We start from the raw sequence: 14348 nt of genomic DNA on the forward strand, positions 1-14348 counted from the left end.
TTGGTTCGGTACGTTATGCTACCGATACTTTATACTTGCTACAACAACCGAGAAAGAAATAAAAAATAAAGTCGTGATATGTCCTTGACACGTGTTTCACATTAATTGAAACCATAAATACTGTATTTAAAAAACAACTCCGTTTAAAAAACAATATTATACCTAATGTGAAAGAAAAAATAAAACAGAAGATGAAGCTTATATGTTTTTACTAGTTTAAGAACCCGCGAGGTTCGCGGGTGAACTAAAACACAAATGAATAAGTTTAATTTATTGAAGCAATCGTTTGAATTATATTTGCACTTTTAGGTCCAAGAAAACCTCAACGGATTATATTTGCACTTTTAGGTCCGTAACATCAAGATTATGACCACTTTCTAGTGGGACTCACTTTTCCACCTGAAAAAAAAAAAGATTTATTAATTTAGAATAAGTTTTATCTCTTATAGAGTAACCGGTCGAATGATTTATTAATTTGACACACTCCTTAAATTTGCTTCAGACATGTGAATCCGAACACATGACCCGTTTAACCCGATTTTTTTATTCATTTGAAATTATAAAACTTATCATATTTAGAAACGTATATAAAACAACTATGCTTTGGTTGAGGTATGTCTTAATTATTGAAGAGGTGCCTTCTTTTTTTTACCATTAACAAATAATAGTTTTGTTGAAACAATAAATAAATGAGATTCAATGCCGTTGGTTAAAAAGAATTATCTCGATAATAATTTAATATATAAAATAAATCAACATAGTATTTATTATTAATATATATAAATAAATAATTCAATATAGTATTTATTAGTAATATTAATTCTAAGAAAGCATACACTAAAAATGCCCAAGTAAACCGCTAATTAGTATTGTATCACAAATTATCGAATTGAAATTGTCCTTCAAAAATCTCTAATGGAGACATCATTTCATTGAAATAACTACCTAAGATAGAAGTATTTACAAACGATTTGCAACTCAAATACATGACTGAAGAAGGAAAATGCAACGAAATGAAATAACGTATGAATTAAGCTTTTTACATGTAACATCATATTTCCATACATTTTGGTTATTCGAATGTTTCTTTTTATGGTTTATCAAAGTTGCTTTAGTTCAATAATAATGAATGTGCCTTCGAGTTGCAATTTCATGTTAAAATCAAGGTGTGTGTTTATATTTATGGCTGTAAGGGAGGGGTCCTTGGAAGCCTGAAAGATACTCCACTCTTCCTCCTGAATTTGCTGAAGTTGAGGTTGAAGCATGAGAAGATTATGAGGATGGAGCCTGGAAGCACATTAATTCCAAGAGCAATCCCAGTGATATTTACTCGAATCCGCTTATGAGCGTAAAGGGGAAACATTCATTCCTTGTAAGCAGAAATTGAGTGTAAAATATGACGATTGTACCAGCGGGATCGCCCTTGGAAACGAAACTGAAAGTTTGAAACTCATTGGTCAAATTGCCGGTATGGATTATTGGCCATAGTTTAAATCAATAAAAAATCAAGATCCATTTCTGATAACCTTTTGATTCGAGCTCGAATCATCTCTTAAAGCTTTTTCAAGATCTTCAGTGAGGGCTGCCTGCGATCTTTCGGCTGTCATCCTGGCATTCTTCTCGGCCACTAAGGCTTCAATTGTACGTTTCAAAAAAAAAGGCTTCAATTGCAGCCTGAAATCAAGATCAACCATATCAGTAATCACTAACCAGATACTTGCATTCAATGAAGATTCGAATCATACCAACTTCTCGGCCTCTTCTTTCGTGAATTTGTCCTGTAAAACAGAGTAATTCATTCGCAGTTCCTCGATTATCGAGTTCAGCTCTTCTTCCTTCTCATTCATTAGCCTCTCTACTTAGCACATGAATCAAAATTAGGAACTAAAACAGTATGATTGAATATCAAATTATTAAAAACATACCCATATCATTGGATTTCGTTTCTGCAGATTCAAAGAAATCCCCCCTTCAAATTCTTGATACCATCTTACACACATTCTAAAGCTTTTTAACATAATCCATCATCATCTCACTTTTTTCCTAAAAAACTACAAAAATTATCATCATAACACTGCAAAAAACACCCTTCAAATTAAAATTAATACCCACCTTAAGATTGAACTTATCTTTGGTTCTGATCTTAGTATTCAACAGTGCATCAACTTCTTCTCTAGTAAACTCCATCCCTCCACAATCCGACCCGACAATGCTTCCGCGTCCGGACTGCAGACCCGGATCTTGACCGCCATTAACAACCGAAAAGGCTTGGCATGGTGTGATTGGAGTTCTGCTGCCGTTAGCTGTTCCAACCATTGTTTTCAGATCTTTATATAATTTTTGATACTTTGAGCTTACATGGAGTAAGGAATATAAATATAAGAATCTTAATTTGTCGTGTACTCGTGTTCGTGTCAACCCGTGAATAGATTTGTCGTGTACGTCTGTTCGGGGTCATGTGCCGCACTTTTTTGGTTTTGTGTCCTGTTCGGGTTCAACCCGCCCACCCGTGCACAGGACCCGTTTAACAGCTTAGTAGGATGTATGCTTTATAATTATACTTTCTCTGACTTTCGACCCGTTTGACTTGTTAAACAAATGGACATATAAGAAAATAACCTGTTCCTTAGAAACGACTCGAACAGGTCCAAGGTTCACTGAGACATATTTCCCACCTGATGACACTCTCCGCTTCACATGGCCCTGTGGTCGGTCAATCATAACGAATCAAGTTATGTAAAAGATAATCGGGCTGCACGTACATTGGAATTATTTGGAATGCGTGTACCTGTGGGACCGGATGCTGAATAACTGACTCCACAGCAACCCAATTTCGAATTTTCCAGTTGCAAGATAAATCACAATCCAAATGTCTAAACTCGTTATCAATTGCAAGATAAAAATGGTAAACATATACAGTTTACATACCAGTCCCTTCATGCTTTGTTGATCATGTGCAGCCGCATCCAAACCTTTTCTTGCTATCTGCATAAATTTGATTTGTTACTAACAATAAAATAATATAAAGTATTGCATTTCTATACATAGTTAAAAATATATAGATGAAATGCGAAAAAAGATAAAAAAAAAAAACTTACTTAAAAACATTCCTATCGCCATGGCTGCTGAAGAAGCCAGTAAACACCTATCTCCAACAATCCAACTCTTGTTTCGACTGTCCTGCAGTAAACTCCAGCTTCGATTTTCCTCTTAATCAAATTTGCTGTCATCGAAAAATGAAAACAATATCGTCTCCAACAATATAACTTTGAAGACTCGAGACCTTTTGCTTCTTTTTATATACTCATTGGCCAATAGACATATATAAACATTCATATAACTTAAACGTAGTGAATTGTACAACCTTCTAAATACTAATAACTAAGGCACTTACAAATCATTGTACTACAGCTATATAAAAATATCAAAATATATGATAAAAAAGAATGACAAAAATAGTCACAATCAACGTCCCCTGACCTGCATAATTCCAGCCTTTTTAGAGCTTCTGATCAATAAGCCTATATTCATGTATACCCAGTTTGTCCTCTCACCTTTCGGATTCTTCCAGTTCCAAAGTCCATACTGAAATAAGAAAACAAAAGGTAGGTAAAGTGTGAACCCCGTTAATAACTGCTCAAAGAAGCATAAGGTCCAAATAGTTAGCGACTCAGGCGTTAAATACTGATTATATGAAGGGTATTATTGTTACTATTATTATTATTATTATTATTATTATTATTATTATTATTATTATTATTATTATTATTATTATTATTATTATTATTATTATTATTATTATTATTATTATTATTATTATTATTATTAGGAAGGCGGCAACGGCCGGATGAGGAAGGGTTTAAAGATAAAATACTAACCAATTTGAAAAAGTATATCTCATATATCATATAACATCATGCTGCATTAAATTACATATATTACGTGTATTATGTAAAATTGATGTACCAAAATGTATAACATGTTTTGCCATGTTAAGTAGTTCTCAAAAGAGCAAACAGTCAATATTAAGCATGATCAAGTCACGAGTATTTTATTAGCTTTATACCAAGCTAATATAGATATATGGTAAGTATATTTGCTTGAGAAGGTCCACCTCTATAAAAAACGAAACTAAAAGTTACTCGTTCCAGCCCGAACCGGCGTTGATTGTCATTGAGCCCACAAATTACAAAAGGGTTACGCTTTTAAGATGCAATATAAAAAAATTGGAAATCCCTTACCCCAAGGAACATCATTAGAATCCAAGAAAAATGCTAAAAATATAACTCCATTAACAGAGACTTGATGGTGGTGGTTGTAAATAAGAACTTCTCAGGCCATCAGAAATCCAATATCTAATAGTTACAACTTTAGGCCAAAAAAAAAACGAATAGAAAACTTTAAAGATGTACCTGAGTAAAAGATGTAATCAAGGGTACCAATGAAATCATGGGTGCAATTTGTAACCAACAGTTCATTTGTAGCAAGGTCTACCCTCTTTTTTTGTTGCTCATAACCAAGACCACACCCAATTATTGCAAAAGATGAATATGCACTAACCTGTAAGCAGAAATATGTGATCAGTAAATGAAAAAAAGTTTAATAAATAATTGAAGACTTATATTACCAGAGGCAGATCCTGAGTCAATTGTCCATCCCTATTACAAACACACATACTATTTTCTAATATTGCGTTTTATTTGTCTCGGGTGTGTGCTTTTTTGGCAGGCGGGCCTTTCGCGCCTTAGGACTTTGACTACCTAGTAAACAATTACTTGTTTATAACAAATATAAATATGAGAAGATACATACTTGGATTAAGATATTCCATTCTCATATGCATTTGAGAATGATCTTTGTACCTGTAACAAAAAGGACTCAAGCTATTGAATTCTGATATTAATATACTAAATGGGAAAACATAACCCAGATTGACCCACTAAAAGAGAAATGGATTGAACAATCACAAGTATAATTACTTGAGGAGCCATAACACCAGTTGTAAACTGAGTCATTGGATGTTGTTAACACATCAACAGCTTTATACACATGATCTACAGAAATAAACAGGAATCATCAATAAATAAAATGTTTCTCGTCTATAATTAATATAAACAGAACCTTAATATTATATTATGAGACCTGGGATAGTGGCACGACTGCGTAATTCTGAGGATAAAGACCCGGCCAGTAGTGAAAAGTGACCCGTTACCCAACCCACCCATATTGGCATCTCTAACTTCTTATCAACCGAAGGAAGTGTTGAAATCGAAATATATACATAGGTTTTTTCTTGCGGCATCTGTTCTTTCAGCAGCACCACCAGGTAAAGAAGATTCCGTTTTCAAGCACTCGAGAAATACATTGATAAAGTGAGCATTGTCCTCTGCACAAAGAGAGTTATTGGTCAAGAACATGCTAAATCATTCTAATCAGAATATTTGGCATACTAATTCTATAGAAAATAATCTGTACCAAAAGTACACGTTTTGACCCGTTATATGTTGACCGTTAACAAATGCATCTACCGATGAAGTGATGATATATACGACAACAATTAATTTTTCATTAACTTGTGCTCACATGTAAAAATCGGCTAGATTATTTACCTTCGGGGTAACATCATGGGAGATTGGTTAAAACTTGGACCAGTAACGATGACCTCTGAATTGCGTAAGGCATTTGAGGAGCCTGACACTTACTCCAAGTAGATTGTTGGACGTAGAATTCTGAGGCCAGACCTAATACATGTCCAAACATATAAGATATATCAGCTCCAAGAGAAAACAATTGACTCTACATATATTAAACAATCAGTAATTAGAATGTCATTTAGAACACTTTTCCAGTATTCACAATGCAATCAGATAAGTCCTTTATGGTTCCTATGTAACACAAGCACATAATGTAACCACAAATAGTTATTTACAAAAACAATAAGCATTAACAAACCACCATTTGTGTTGTCTGAGCATTCATAGAGACTTGTGCTTTAGCTTTTGCAAACCTCCACTGCAAATAATGATTATGAAGCAACTTTAAAGAATAAGCATCTTGTTTAAACAAAATAAATAAAAAAACTAAGAAAGAAATTACGATTTTATATCTACTTTCGTTCGGTTTTAGATCTTTGTTTTAAGATATACCGAGAAAGAAACTAAGGTTTAAAACGGAATCAAACACAACATTGAAGTTTAGGGTTTTAAATATTGAACAACTTTAAATTATATGTAGATCTGTAGAAAAAAAATACCTGATCGAATTGACAGGAAGGGTTCATTTGATTTAATCTAATTGATGTTGATCGATTTCATGAGAGAGATGATAAGAAACGGCTAGAGGATTTAGTGCGACTGTTTCAAAACCCTAGAATACGAACTTATATGGACCATAAGAAAATTAACATACATTACAATGTAATCATCAACGGATTATAGATTAACATACCTGATGTTGCTTGATTCCTTCAGATTCAGAGGTAGGGTTTTGGTAAAGAGATGGAGAAAGACGGTAACGGGTGAGATCGTTGTTCCGATAGATGAGACAGGAAAAGAAAAGGAGAAAGAAAGCAACATGGTTTCTGAGGAAAAGAAAACGTGACGGGATGAGATTTAGGGTTTGAAGGGGAGCGGATGAAAGAACAGAGCGTGTGAGGGAAAAGATAGTAGAACAATTGCCGCTCAAATCAATATTGAGAGGAGTATTAACTTGCCAGGTGGCAATTAGTGGATTAAAATTATGCCAAGTGGCCAAAATTGTTTTGTTTTAATATAGATAATAGATACTATTTAAATACTAAATTAAAACAATCGGATAATTATATAAAGATCTTATATTCTTAGTAATTTGTATGCTAATACACTTATTTATGTATTTTTGATTTTGTTATTTATATATTTTTGATTTTGGACTCAAGTGGTTAAAACCACTAAAACACAGGAACTCAAAACGTTATAAAATAAGCTGTTAAAAATTCAAGTTGATAAAATTTTTTATTTTAGATTTGAGTATTTAAAACCACTAAAACAACATACTTGAAAAATATCTTACTCTATTTTTTTGGTTGTTTAAAACCTCGAACCTATCCCAACATTTTTTTTTTCTTTAATAATTATCTAAATAATATTTAACAAAGCAAAAAAGGGCCAGCCAGATGGTAGATCAAAGGCGAAAGAGAAGCAGATACAAAACTTGATTTTTAAAATATTAAAATAAAAAATTGTCCATGGCGTTATAGCCTCGTGACATCTTGGGGGTGAGATAAGGCTTTAGAACCAATAGGTCGTGGGTTCGATTCCCACAAAGGGGGGTTTTCCCATATTTAATGGGTTTCCTCCTCAATTGGTGTGAGATAGATATGATCGGGTGGTTTCGCTGGTAGCACGATGATACTTCAGTGGTCCGTCAGTGATCCAAATTTGCCGTTCAAAAAAAAAAAAGCTGCAAACAATTGATTACTTTTGCAGTTTGCTTTGTTCCAATGCCTTTTACATCTCTCCAAATACACCTTTCAAATCTCACTCTTTTCAACTATTTCAACTTCAAAGAGTTCTCACCGGAAAAAAAAAATTCCGTTTATGCGATGGTTACCCACTCAACCACCGACTACCACCAAACGCTGCTACTCTCGCATGGCACAAGAAACCAAGGCACATACATGTGTGTCAGGGAGAGAGGTTGAAAGTATCTAGAGAGAGAAAGGGAGAGTATTTTTAGCGGGTCTTCCTGATGGTGGATTCTAAACCTAGATCAGCGGTTGTGATTTGGTTGTGGATTCGGGCTGCATGTTTATTTTGCGTTGGATTTAGGTGGTCTATTGTGACACAAACGACCATCGACGACGTTGGGTTCAGATCTGGTTGAATATAGAAGAGAGAGAGAGAGAGAATGGCCGGAGGTGGGTGGCGGTAACGATAGATCGAAGCCCAGCAGCCGGCTGAGGTGTTAACGCCCGACTATGGTTTCCAAAACTTCCAGCAACTTTGGTTTCTATCAATTTTTTGGCCAAAAGTGGAAACCCAGCACCCGACAGTGGTTAAGGTTCATCAACGACATGGCTAGAAAAACTGTGCAAGGGAAAACCTATTTCACTGTTGTGTGGCAGTATAGTAAATAACATCACAAATATGTCTAATTTATAGGAAATTGTTATATATAGTAACTAGGTTATATACCCGTGAGCTTCACGGGTTATGGGTTGTGTTAAAAAAATATATTTACAAAAGAAATTTTAAGCGTCATTTTTTTCCACTTGACTCATTATATTTTAAATGACTTTCGACCCGTTTCATTTTAAGCGTCGTTTTTTTCCACTTGACTCGTTAAGAAAGAATACAGCACAAAATGATTAATTCTTAAGATATGTAAAGATTACCACTCTAAATTCTAAAATGACCCAAATCAATTTTGTTAATATGTACAGATTACTTATATCTTATGTATGAGCTACTTATATATGAGTAATCCTTGAGACTTAGGTTTCTTTTGATTTTACATAAACCTTTTTTGGTTTTATATAAAGTTTTCTTTTTAGTTTAATATTTTAATCTCATCAGTGTGTAAAAATTTAAAAAGTTAAAATACGATAAGTAGAGAAACCATTAGTTTTATAAATACAAACGTCTCACATACGTGAAATACTCTATCCTCACATATAAGCTTTCTGAAACCGCTCACACCTTTTAAAGCATAGGACAGTCAATAAGTTAGGCCATCAAGTTTAAAAAAAATAACATATGGTGTGTATATGTACACTTTTTTAAGGTAGAATATAAACACATGAATATAGATACATTATCCCATATGAGAACTCTCTTGTGCCTCCACCTCCATCCCATACAACCTATCTTCTTTGTCCTTTATTTACTGTTGGATTAACATATTTGTAAGCTGATGAGTCATTTTCCAAACCGCTTTACCATTTAAACACATAGTTAACCCATTTGACCACATCCTACAAACACACATACACGTGGCAACAATGTAAAAGTAAATATTCATAATTAAAAGATTAAAAAAACATCATTTACTTAAGGAAAATTAAAGTATAAAAAGGCGGGTATAGGTGAGCCGGACAACACACTTGCTTCAGTAGCATCAATCAGCTTGACCCATTGCAACAGTTGCACATGACCATTGAACATAGACCTATTAGAAGGAAAAAAAAACAATTAACCAACATTCACCAAGAAAAAAAGAATTGTAACGTCACCCTATGGTTCTTACTTGCTGCTGAAGGTCTCTTCTACTCTTGCGGTTATCATTTCTGCAAGTTATTCTTCTCAATAAACTCAAAGATATCTGGTTTCATAAGCTGAAAAAAAGGAGTTAATGAGTAATCATAAAGAAAGACCTTCACAAAACCATATTCTGTATGATGCAACTGTTTCGAGGCAAACGTTTCGACGCGAACCATTTCGACGCGAATGTTTCGACGCGAACCATTTCGACCAGTACCGTTTCGAATCGAACCGTTTCGACCCGTACCATTTCGAATCGAACCGTTTCGACCCGTACCGTTTCGAATCGAATCGTTTCGTTTCGGCGTGAACCTCCATCACCATTAAACTCCGAACACTGACACTGGTGTACCATTATCATCACCTTCTTGGTTGTCATTTGAGTGATAAACGAAGAAGAAGAAGAGAATTTGATGGTTATTTGAAAACCCACAACTTGCATTCTCCATGTATCCATGTGCTTGACACACAACTTTGTGGAAGTGATTTGACCATTTTTTTATCATTGCATTTTCTTAACAATAAGTTGTGATGCTGAGTTGAAGAGGTTGATATTTTAGGTTAAAATATTGTTTGAAAAGGTAATTGAAATCATTTTTTTTTTTTTTGAAATTACCCCAAATCGATATTGCTGTAGTTTTAATGTTGCATTTAGTATTGTGGAATCAAGTACAGCTAGTGGTGATTTCTTTCTACTTAATGATTCATTATCGAGCAAGTTTTGAATGTTCTAGGCTATGTGATTGTTCAAAAAAAAAAAATCTGACCCGACCTAACCCGAACCCGTTTTGACCCGAACCGTTCCGACCCGAACCAAAACAACCTTTTTCTAATTGATCTGTTTTGACCCGAACCCGTTTTGACCCATGACCCAACCCGACCTGTTTGCCAAGTCTAGAAAAAAGTGTTCGTTGGAAATACAACCCGTCGTGGTTTTGACAAAAATAAGAAAATGAGTCATCTCAACCAGAACCGGTATATAAGTGAGGTCTTACATCAGCATAAAAAGAAATTACCTTGCTTGGAGCTTCCCCCCAACCAATAATCCCAGTTTCTAGTTTCTACACCTTTATTTGTATAAAAAATACTTTTTTTTTAATTTCATTTATAAAAAAAATCACCTGCGGTCCGAGACTAACAGGATGGTTGACAAGGTACATGCCAGGGGAAGTATATATAGAAGGAACCCAAACCAAACATCCCCAACAGATATAAAATCCAGCTGCCAATGTAATCAATATATATTGTAAGAATATGATGAAAAAACATGACAGCAAAATACATACGTACTAACATACATACCTCGATCATGTGCAATATCCATTGTGTTCCAGCACCCAGCTTCCCACCAAAAGAATTTTGTAACGTAAACCAACATCAACACGGTATTTACAAGCATGGAGTCTGCTACTTTGCCGTTTGTTTCATACTGGATTACACATTGCTAGCTTATCAACCCGTTTCAGAAATTTACGCATGTAATATCCAAGAAACCGATGTTAATGTTTTTGGGCTGCTTACCTGCTTTATGCAATACGTGACAGCAAGAACAGCCCATGACATCATCCCAAATCTGCAGTTTGTGAAAACTTTGATATCAAAGTTCTTGCCAATTCGGGGATACAATTCCATGCCCTATGATACCAACAAACATACCAGATGGCATATGCTATGTTATTAGTAGGGTGTGCATGATCTGGCTAAAACCTGAATTGTATGCAAGCAATTAGTATATTACCTCAAGTAGATCCAGCTTTGCGCTGAGCTTCTCCTTTTCACTTGCATTTATCCGATTTGGTTCACGAATTGTAGTTAAATAAAATCCAAAAATTAAAGTAAAACCCTAGATCTGCAAGTTTAAAACAAACACAAACATCAGATTCAAAAACTAAAGCGTGTGACCTAAACAAATCAAAAGGAGGTCGCCGAACATACCTCAGTTTGTCGGAACATACCTCAATCACCATCTACCGCTGGGAACTCTTCTCCGTAGCCACCTATCTTTGCAGACTTGATTCACTATAAACTACACGATGCCCGATTTGGTGAGTTATGAAACCCTAGATCTCAAAATCGTAATTATTGTTCCAAAACTCATGGATATTGAAACCGTAGACCTCAAAAATCGTAATTATTGTTCCAAAACTCATGGATACTCAGATTCAAAAACACAAACCTGATGGTTGTTGGATCGGAAGAACGAAGGAAGACATAATGATTCCAGCCGTGCTACGGCAGATTCCAGCCGCTGTATCAACTTCTCGTTCATCGGTTTCTCTCTCTAGAAGTTGAGCACATAAAGCAGATCTTGAATGACTGGTTTTGAGAATTTGAGTCGTGGTGTGTAGTGGTCTTTTTGTGACTTGTGAGTTGAAATTTAAAATGAGATTTGGGGTTTGGTTTTGCCGCCCATGAAAAGCTGAATCTTCCTATAAAACAAACAGTTATGTAGGATCAACTTATAAGTGCCTTTAGTTCACAACCTTACCCGACCACCCGAAATAAGTAGCATACTGAAGGCAAGAGGTAAACCTGATTCAACGAACCAACCACCACTCAAAGAAAAATGCAGAGATCCATGTGAGCGGTTTAACACTACAAAACACAAACAATTGAAATACAATAAAAGCCCCAAAGCTGACACATATATGACGGAAAACCTTTATCTAAATAAACTTAAACAGGTACCTTTCAAACTAATAGTTGGCAATGTAAGTCCAAGATTAAGGTAGCGTACAACAATAAGATCATGTGTTGTACCAACTTTTTGGGTTTGTAGATATCACAAAAATCATATTTTCGGATTTACATGGATAACACGTTGTTATCGTATATCGATAGTTATGATAGTGTAGTTAAGGTTATACTTGTTCTTGTAATATGGGTATAGCTTTCTGTTCTTTTTTCTTTTAATTCAATCATTGGAGATGGACCAAAAACCAGTTTGGGACCCGACCAACTACCACAAAAAATAAAACCGAACCCGACTACAGAGAACATATTGATGATTAGCATATGGATCACATTAGGCTTTTAAATGCCCTTTAGTTTTAACTTCACCAGAAATGTACAAAACCTCAACCTACACTATGACTAAATTGCCCTTTGTAATCATAAATTGTCTACTGACATATATTATCTAGAATCAATTATGGGATTTTTGAGCTTTCAATTAAAAATAAAGAACCATCGGTTGAACAATAAAAAACACATATGATGTTTAGGTCTTAGAAATGAGGGTTGGTGTGAGAATGGCCAAGAACAGAACATAAACAACAATGATGATGCAAAATAAAGTATGACACCAGCAAAATTCATGAAATACAGTTTGGAAAATAAAAAACCTTAAGCATGCTAATTTTTAATGATTTAAATTTGTATATGAGAGGTATAAGAAATTACTGTTAAATGATGACTTGCCAGTTACAACATGAACCAGCAGAATCGCCATGGCTCCACGGAAAAAAAAGCTGCAAATACCAAGATTATTTAATTAAAACATAACATGATGTCACTTATGCCGTAAGATTCACGGCCAAAACAACAATCTTGTACTACAAATACAATACAAATTGGGAACACAAATAAGTAAGGTAAAAATTATATCGAAAAAACAACCTTAAATGTAGCAACATTAAGAAGAGGGAAACAAAAACCTTAATCGTTGAAGAGATGAATGGGTGGATTAAGAGATGGCAAATTAAAAAGAAAATAACAAACGAATGGAGAACATTAACTTACCTTCTGGCGGTAACAGATTGAAGAGGGATAGCAAAACCCTGATAAAAAAACTAATCCATCAAGATTGCAGATTAAAATACGAAAAAATAGTTAGTTAACAGAAAGTAAAACCCTAAACACAAATAACATAATACAAACCTTAAATAACTGAATGATGAATCGAATAAAAAGCAAATGAATCGAAGAAGACACAAATGCTTGGTGTAGGTATTTAGGGTTTGTGAAAAGTGTCTCAGAATGTTTGATTTGGTGAAAGATTGAGGATATTTATTGAACAAAAGCAACAGGATGAACAACGTTGGATTCTAGGGTTTGTAGAGAATGTTGAAGAGTAAGAAAGAAAATGGGAATCAGAAGCGATAATGTAATCTCCGAGGAACAGAAAACCAACCGATCTGGGTCCCCAAAATTCAGATAGGGTTTCAGGTATGAAGGGGTGAAGGAGAAGGTGAAGGAGAAGAACATCGTATGTAACTTCCATGACGGTGTTGGTGAGTTCGACCAGAATATGCGTCAGATACTTCACTTGCCAATTACTTTGGCAATCATCTTCCAATTGATCTTCGACACTTCCATGGAGGAGGTGTGTGAATTGGGAAGAGAGTAGATCCAGAAACCTACTTTGATAGAGAATGAAGAAAGACAAAACTGAATTTGAAATTTGAAATTTGAAATGAGTTTTGGTTTCATCTGCACACTCACGTGATGAGTTAAGAGCTGGGTCCCCCCAAAATTCAGGCTTTAGGTTTAATTAAAAAAAATAGAAAAATCTTAGAAATTGACACATAGGAATAAAAAAAAAGAAAATTTCTAGAAAATGACACATAGGAGAGAGATAAGAGAGGGATCTTGTGGTGTTGACACATGGGATTTTCATACTTTGATTTATTATAATAGAGAGATAGTAATGTGTGTTTTATTTTTATGTTCTTGTATATGGATCTAACTATCTAAGCCCAAATATGAGTGTTGGATAGATCACACATTTAAACCCACTGGGTCAATATGTTTGTTAGCATGTTGTCACGGGGTTAGTTGTCACACCCCAAGCGATGGCGGAAACATCGGGATGAGACGAAGTGTGTGTAGATTGCTAGAGACTTCATAACACTATGTGACAATATTTAATTAAATTCAAATTTCATTGCAAGTGCTAAATTGTCATACAATATTCAAAACAAAATACAACATTGTTTCAACAAATAACATAACATTAAAAGATAAATAGATTAAAGGTGTGTATCTAGTCCACCCTAAACTTGTTTCATCATTCATCCATACTTCAATAATCAACCTGCAACATGTATTAAAATAGAGTTTCAATGCAAAAGCGTGAGCGAGTATACAAGTTTGTTTACATAGCATAAT

General features: G+C 34.7%; 1 protein-coding gene and 3 long non-coding RNA genes across 17 annotated transcripts; all 4 read right to left on the reverse strand.

Annotated features, from left to right (window-relative positions):
• Window positions 1-905: 905 nt before the first annotated feature.
• Window positions 906-6686, reverse strand: LOC110872015. Of its 14 annotated transcripts, none has more exons than XR_004864638.1 (17): window positions 6448-6686; window positions 6254-6366; window positions 5956-6012; window positions 5610-5796; window positions 5143-5386; window positions 4980-5054; window positions 4413-4862; window positions 3481-3585; window positions 3099-3223; window positions 2929-2985; window positions 2789-2873; window positions 2620-2703; window positions 2113-2303; window positions 1926-2051; window positions 1746-1855; window positions 1527-1674; window positions 906-1435 (listed from the first exon to the last, which is right to left on the reverse strand). It is a non-coding gene; the product is annotated as an uncharacterized LOC110872015 (long non-coding RNA). The 14 variants fall into 14 exon arrangements; XR_004864646.1 differs by lacking the exon at window positions 6254-6366 and having other exon boundaries at window positions 4413-4560; window positions 4813-4862; window positions 6448-6685; XR_004864642.1 differs by lacking the exon at window positions 6254-6366 and having other exon boundaries at window positions 4413-4560; window positions 4628-4862; window positions 6448-6685.
• Window positions 6687-8589: 1903 nt separating this feature from the next.
• On the reverse strand, window positions 8590-10008 carry LOC110870813. The gene is made up of 2 exons (XR_002553257.2): window positions 9226-10008; window positions 8590-9147 (listed from the first exon to the last, which is right to left on the reverse strand). It is a non-coding gene; the product is annotated as an uncharacterized LOC110870813 (long non-coding RNA).
• Window positions 10009-10261: 253 nt separating this feature from the next.
• On the reverse strand, window positions 10262-10871 carry LOC118481169 (7-dehydrocholesterol reductase-like). The gene is made up of 3 exons (XM_035976418.1): window positions 10761-10871; window positions 10542-10668; window positions 10262-10461 (listed from the first exon to the last, which is right to left on the reverse strand). The coding sequence occupies exons 1-3, from the start codon at window positions 10869-10871 to the stop codon at window positions 10301-10303; spliced, it is 399 nt and encodes a 132-aa protein (XP_035832311.1). The 3' UTR covers window positions 10262-10300.
• Window positions 10872-10983: 112 nt separating this feature from the next.
• On the reverse strand, window positions 10984-13601 carry LOC110872016. The gene is made up of 7 exons (XR_002554057.2): window positions 13119-13601; window positions 12981-13018; window positions 12642-12709; window positions 11772-11834; window positions 11416-11668; window positions 11175-11265; window positions 10984-11088 (listed from the first exon to the last, which is right to left on the reverse strand). It is a non-coding gene; the product is annotated as an uncharacterized LOC110872016 (long non-coding RNA).
• Window positions 13602-14348: the final 747 nt, after the last annotated feature.

The sequence above is a fragment of the Helianthus annuus genome, chromosome 8 (genome assembly GCF_002127325.2).
Source record: "Helianthus annuus cultivar XRQ/B chromosome 8, HanXRQr2.0-SUNRISE, whole genome shotgun sequence".
Classification (NCBI taxonomy): Eukaryota; Viridiplantae; Streptophyta; class Magnoliopsida; order Asterales; family Asteraceae; genus Helianthus; species Helianthus annuus.

Coding starts and splice junctions, on each gene's coding strand:
- LOC118481169 (XM_035976418.1), bottom strand. CDS start 10,871: ATGGAATTGTATCCCCGAATTGGCAAGAACTTTGATATCAAAGTTTTC. Junction 10,669..10,760: donor TCACGTATTGCATAAAGCAG/GTAAGCAGCCCA, acceptor TGTGTAATCCAG/TATGAAACAAACGGCAAAGT. Junction 10,462..10,541: donor GGATATTGCACATGATCGAG/GTATGTATGTTA, acceptor TTACATTGGCAG/CTGGATTTTATATCTGTTGG.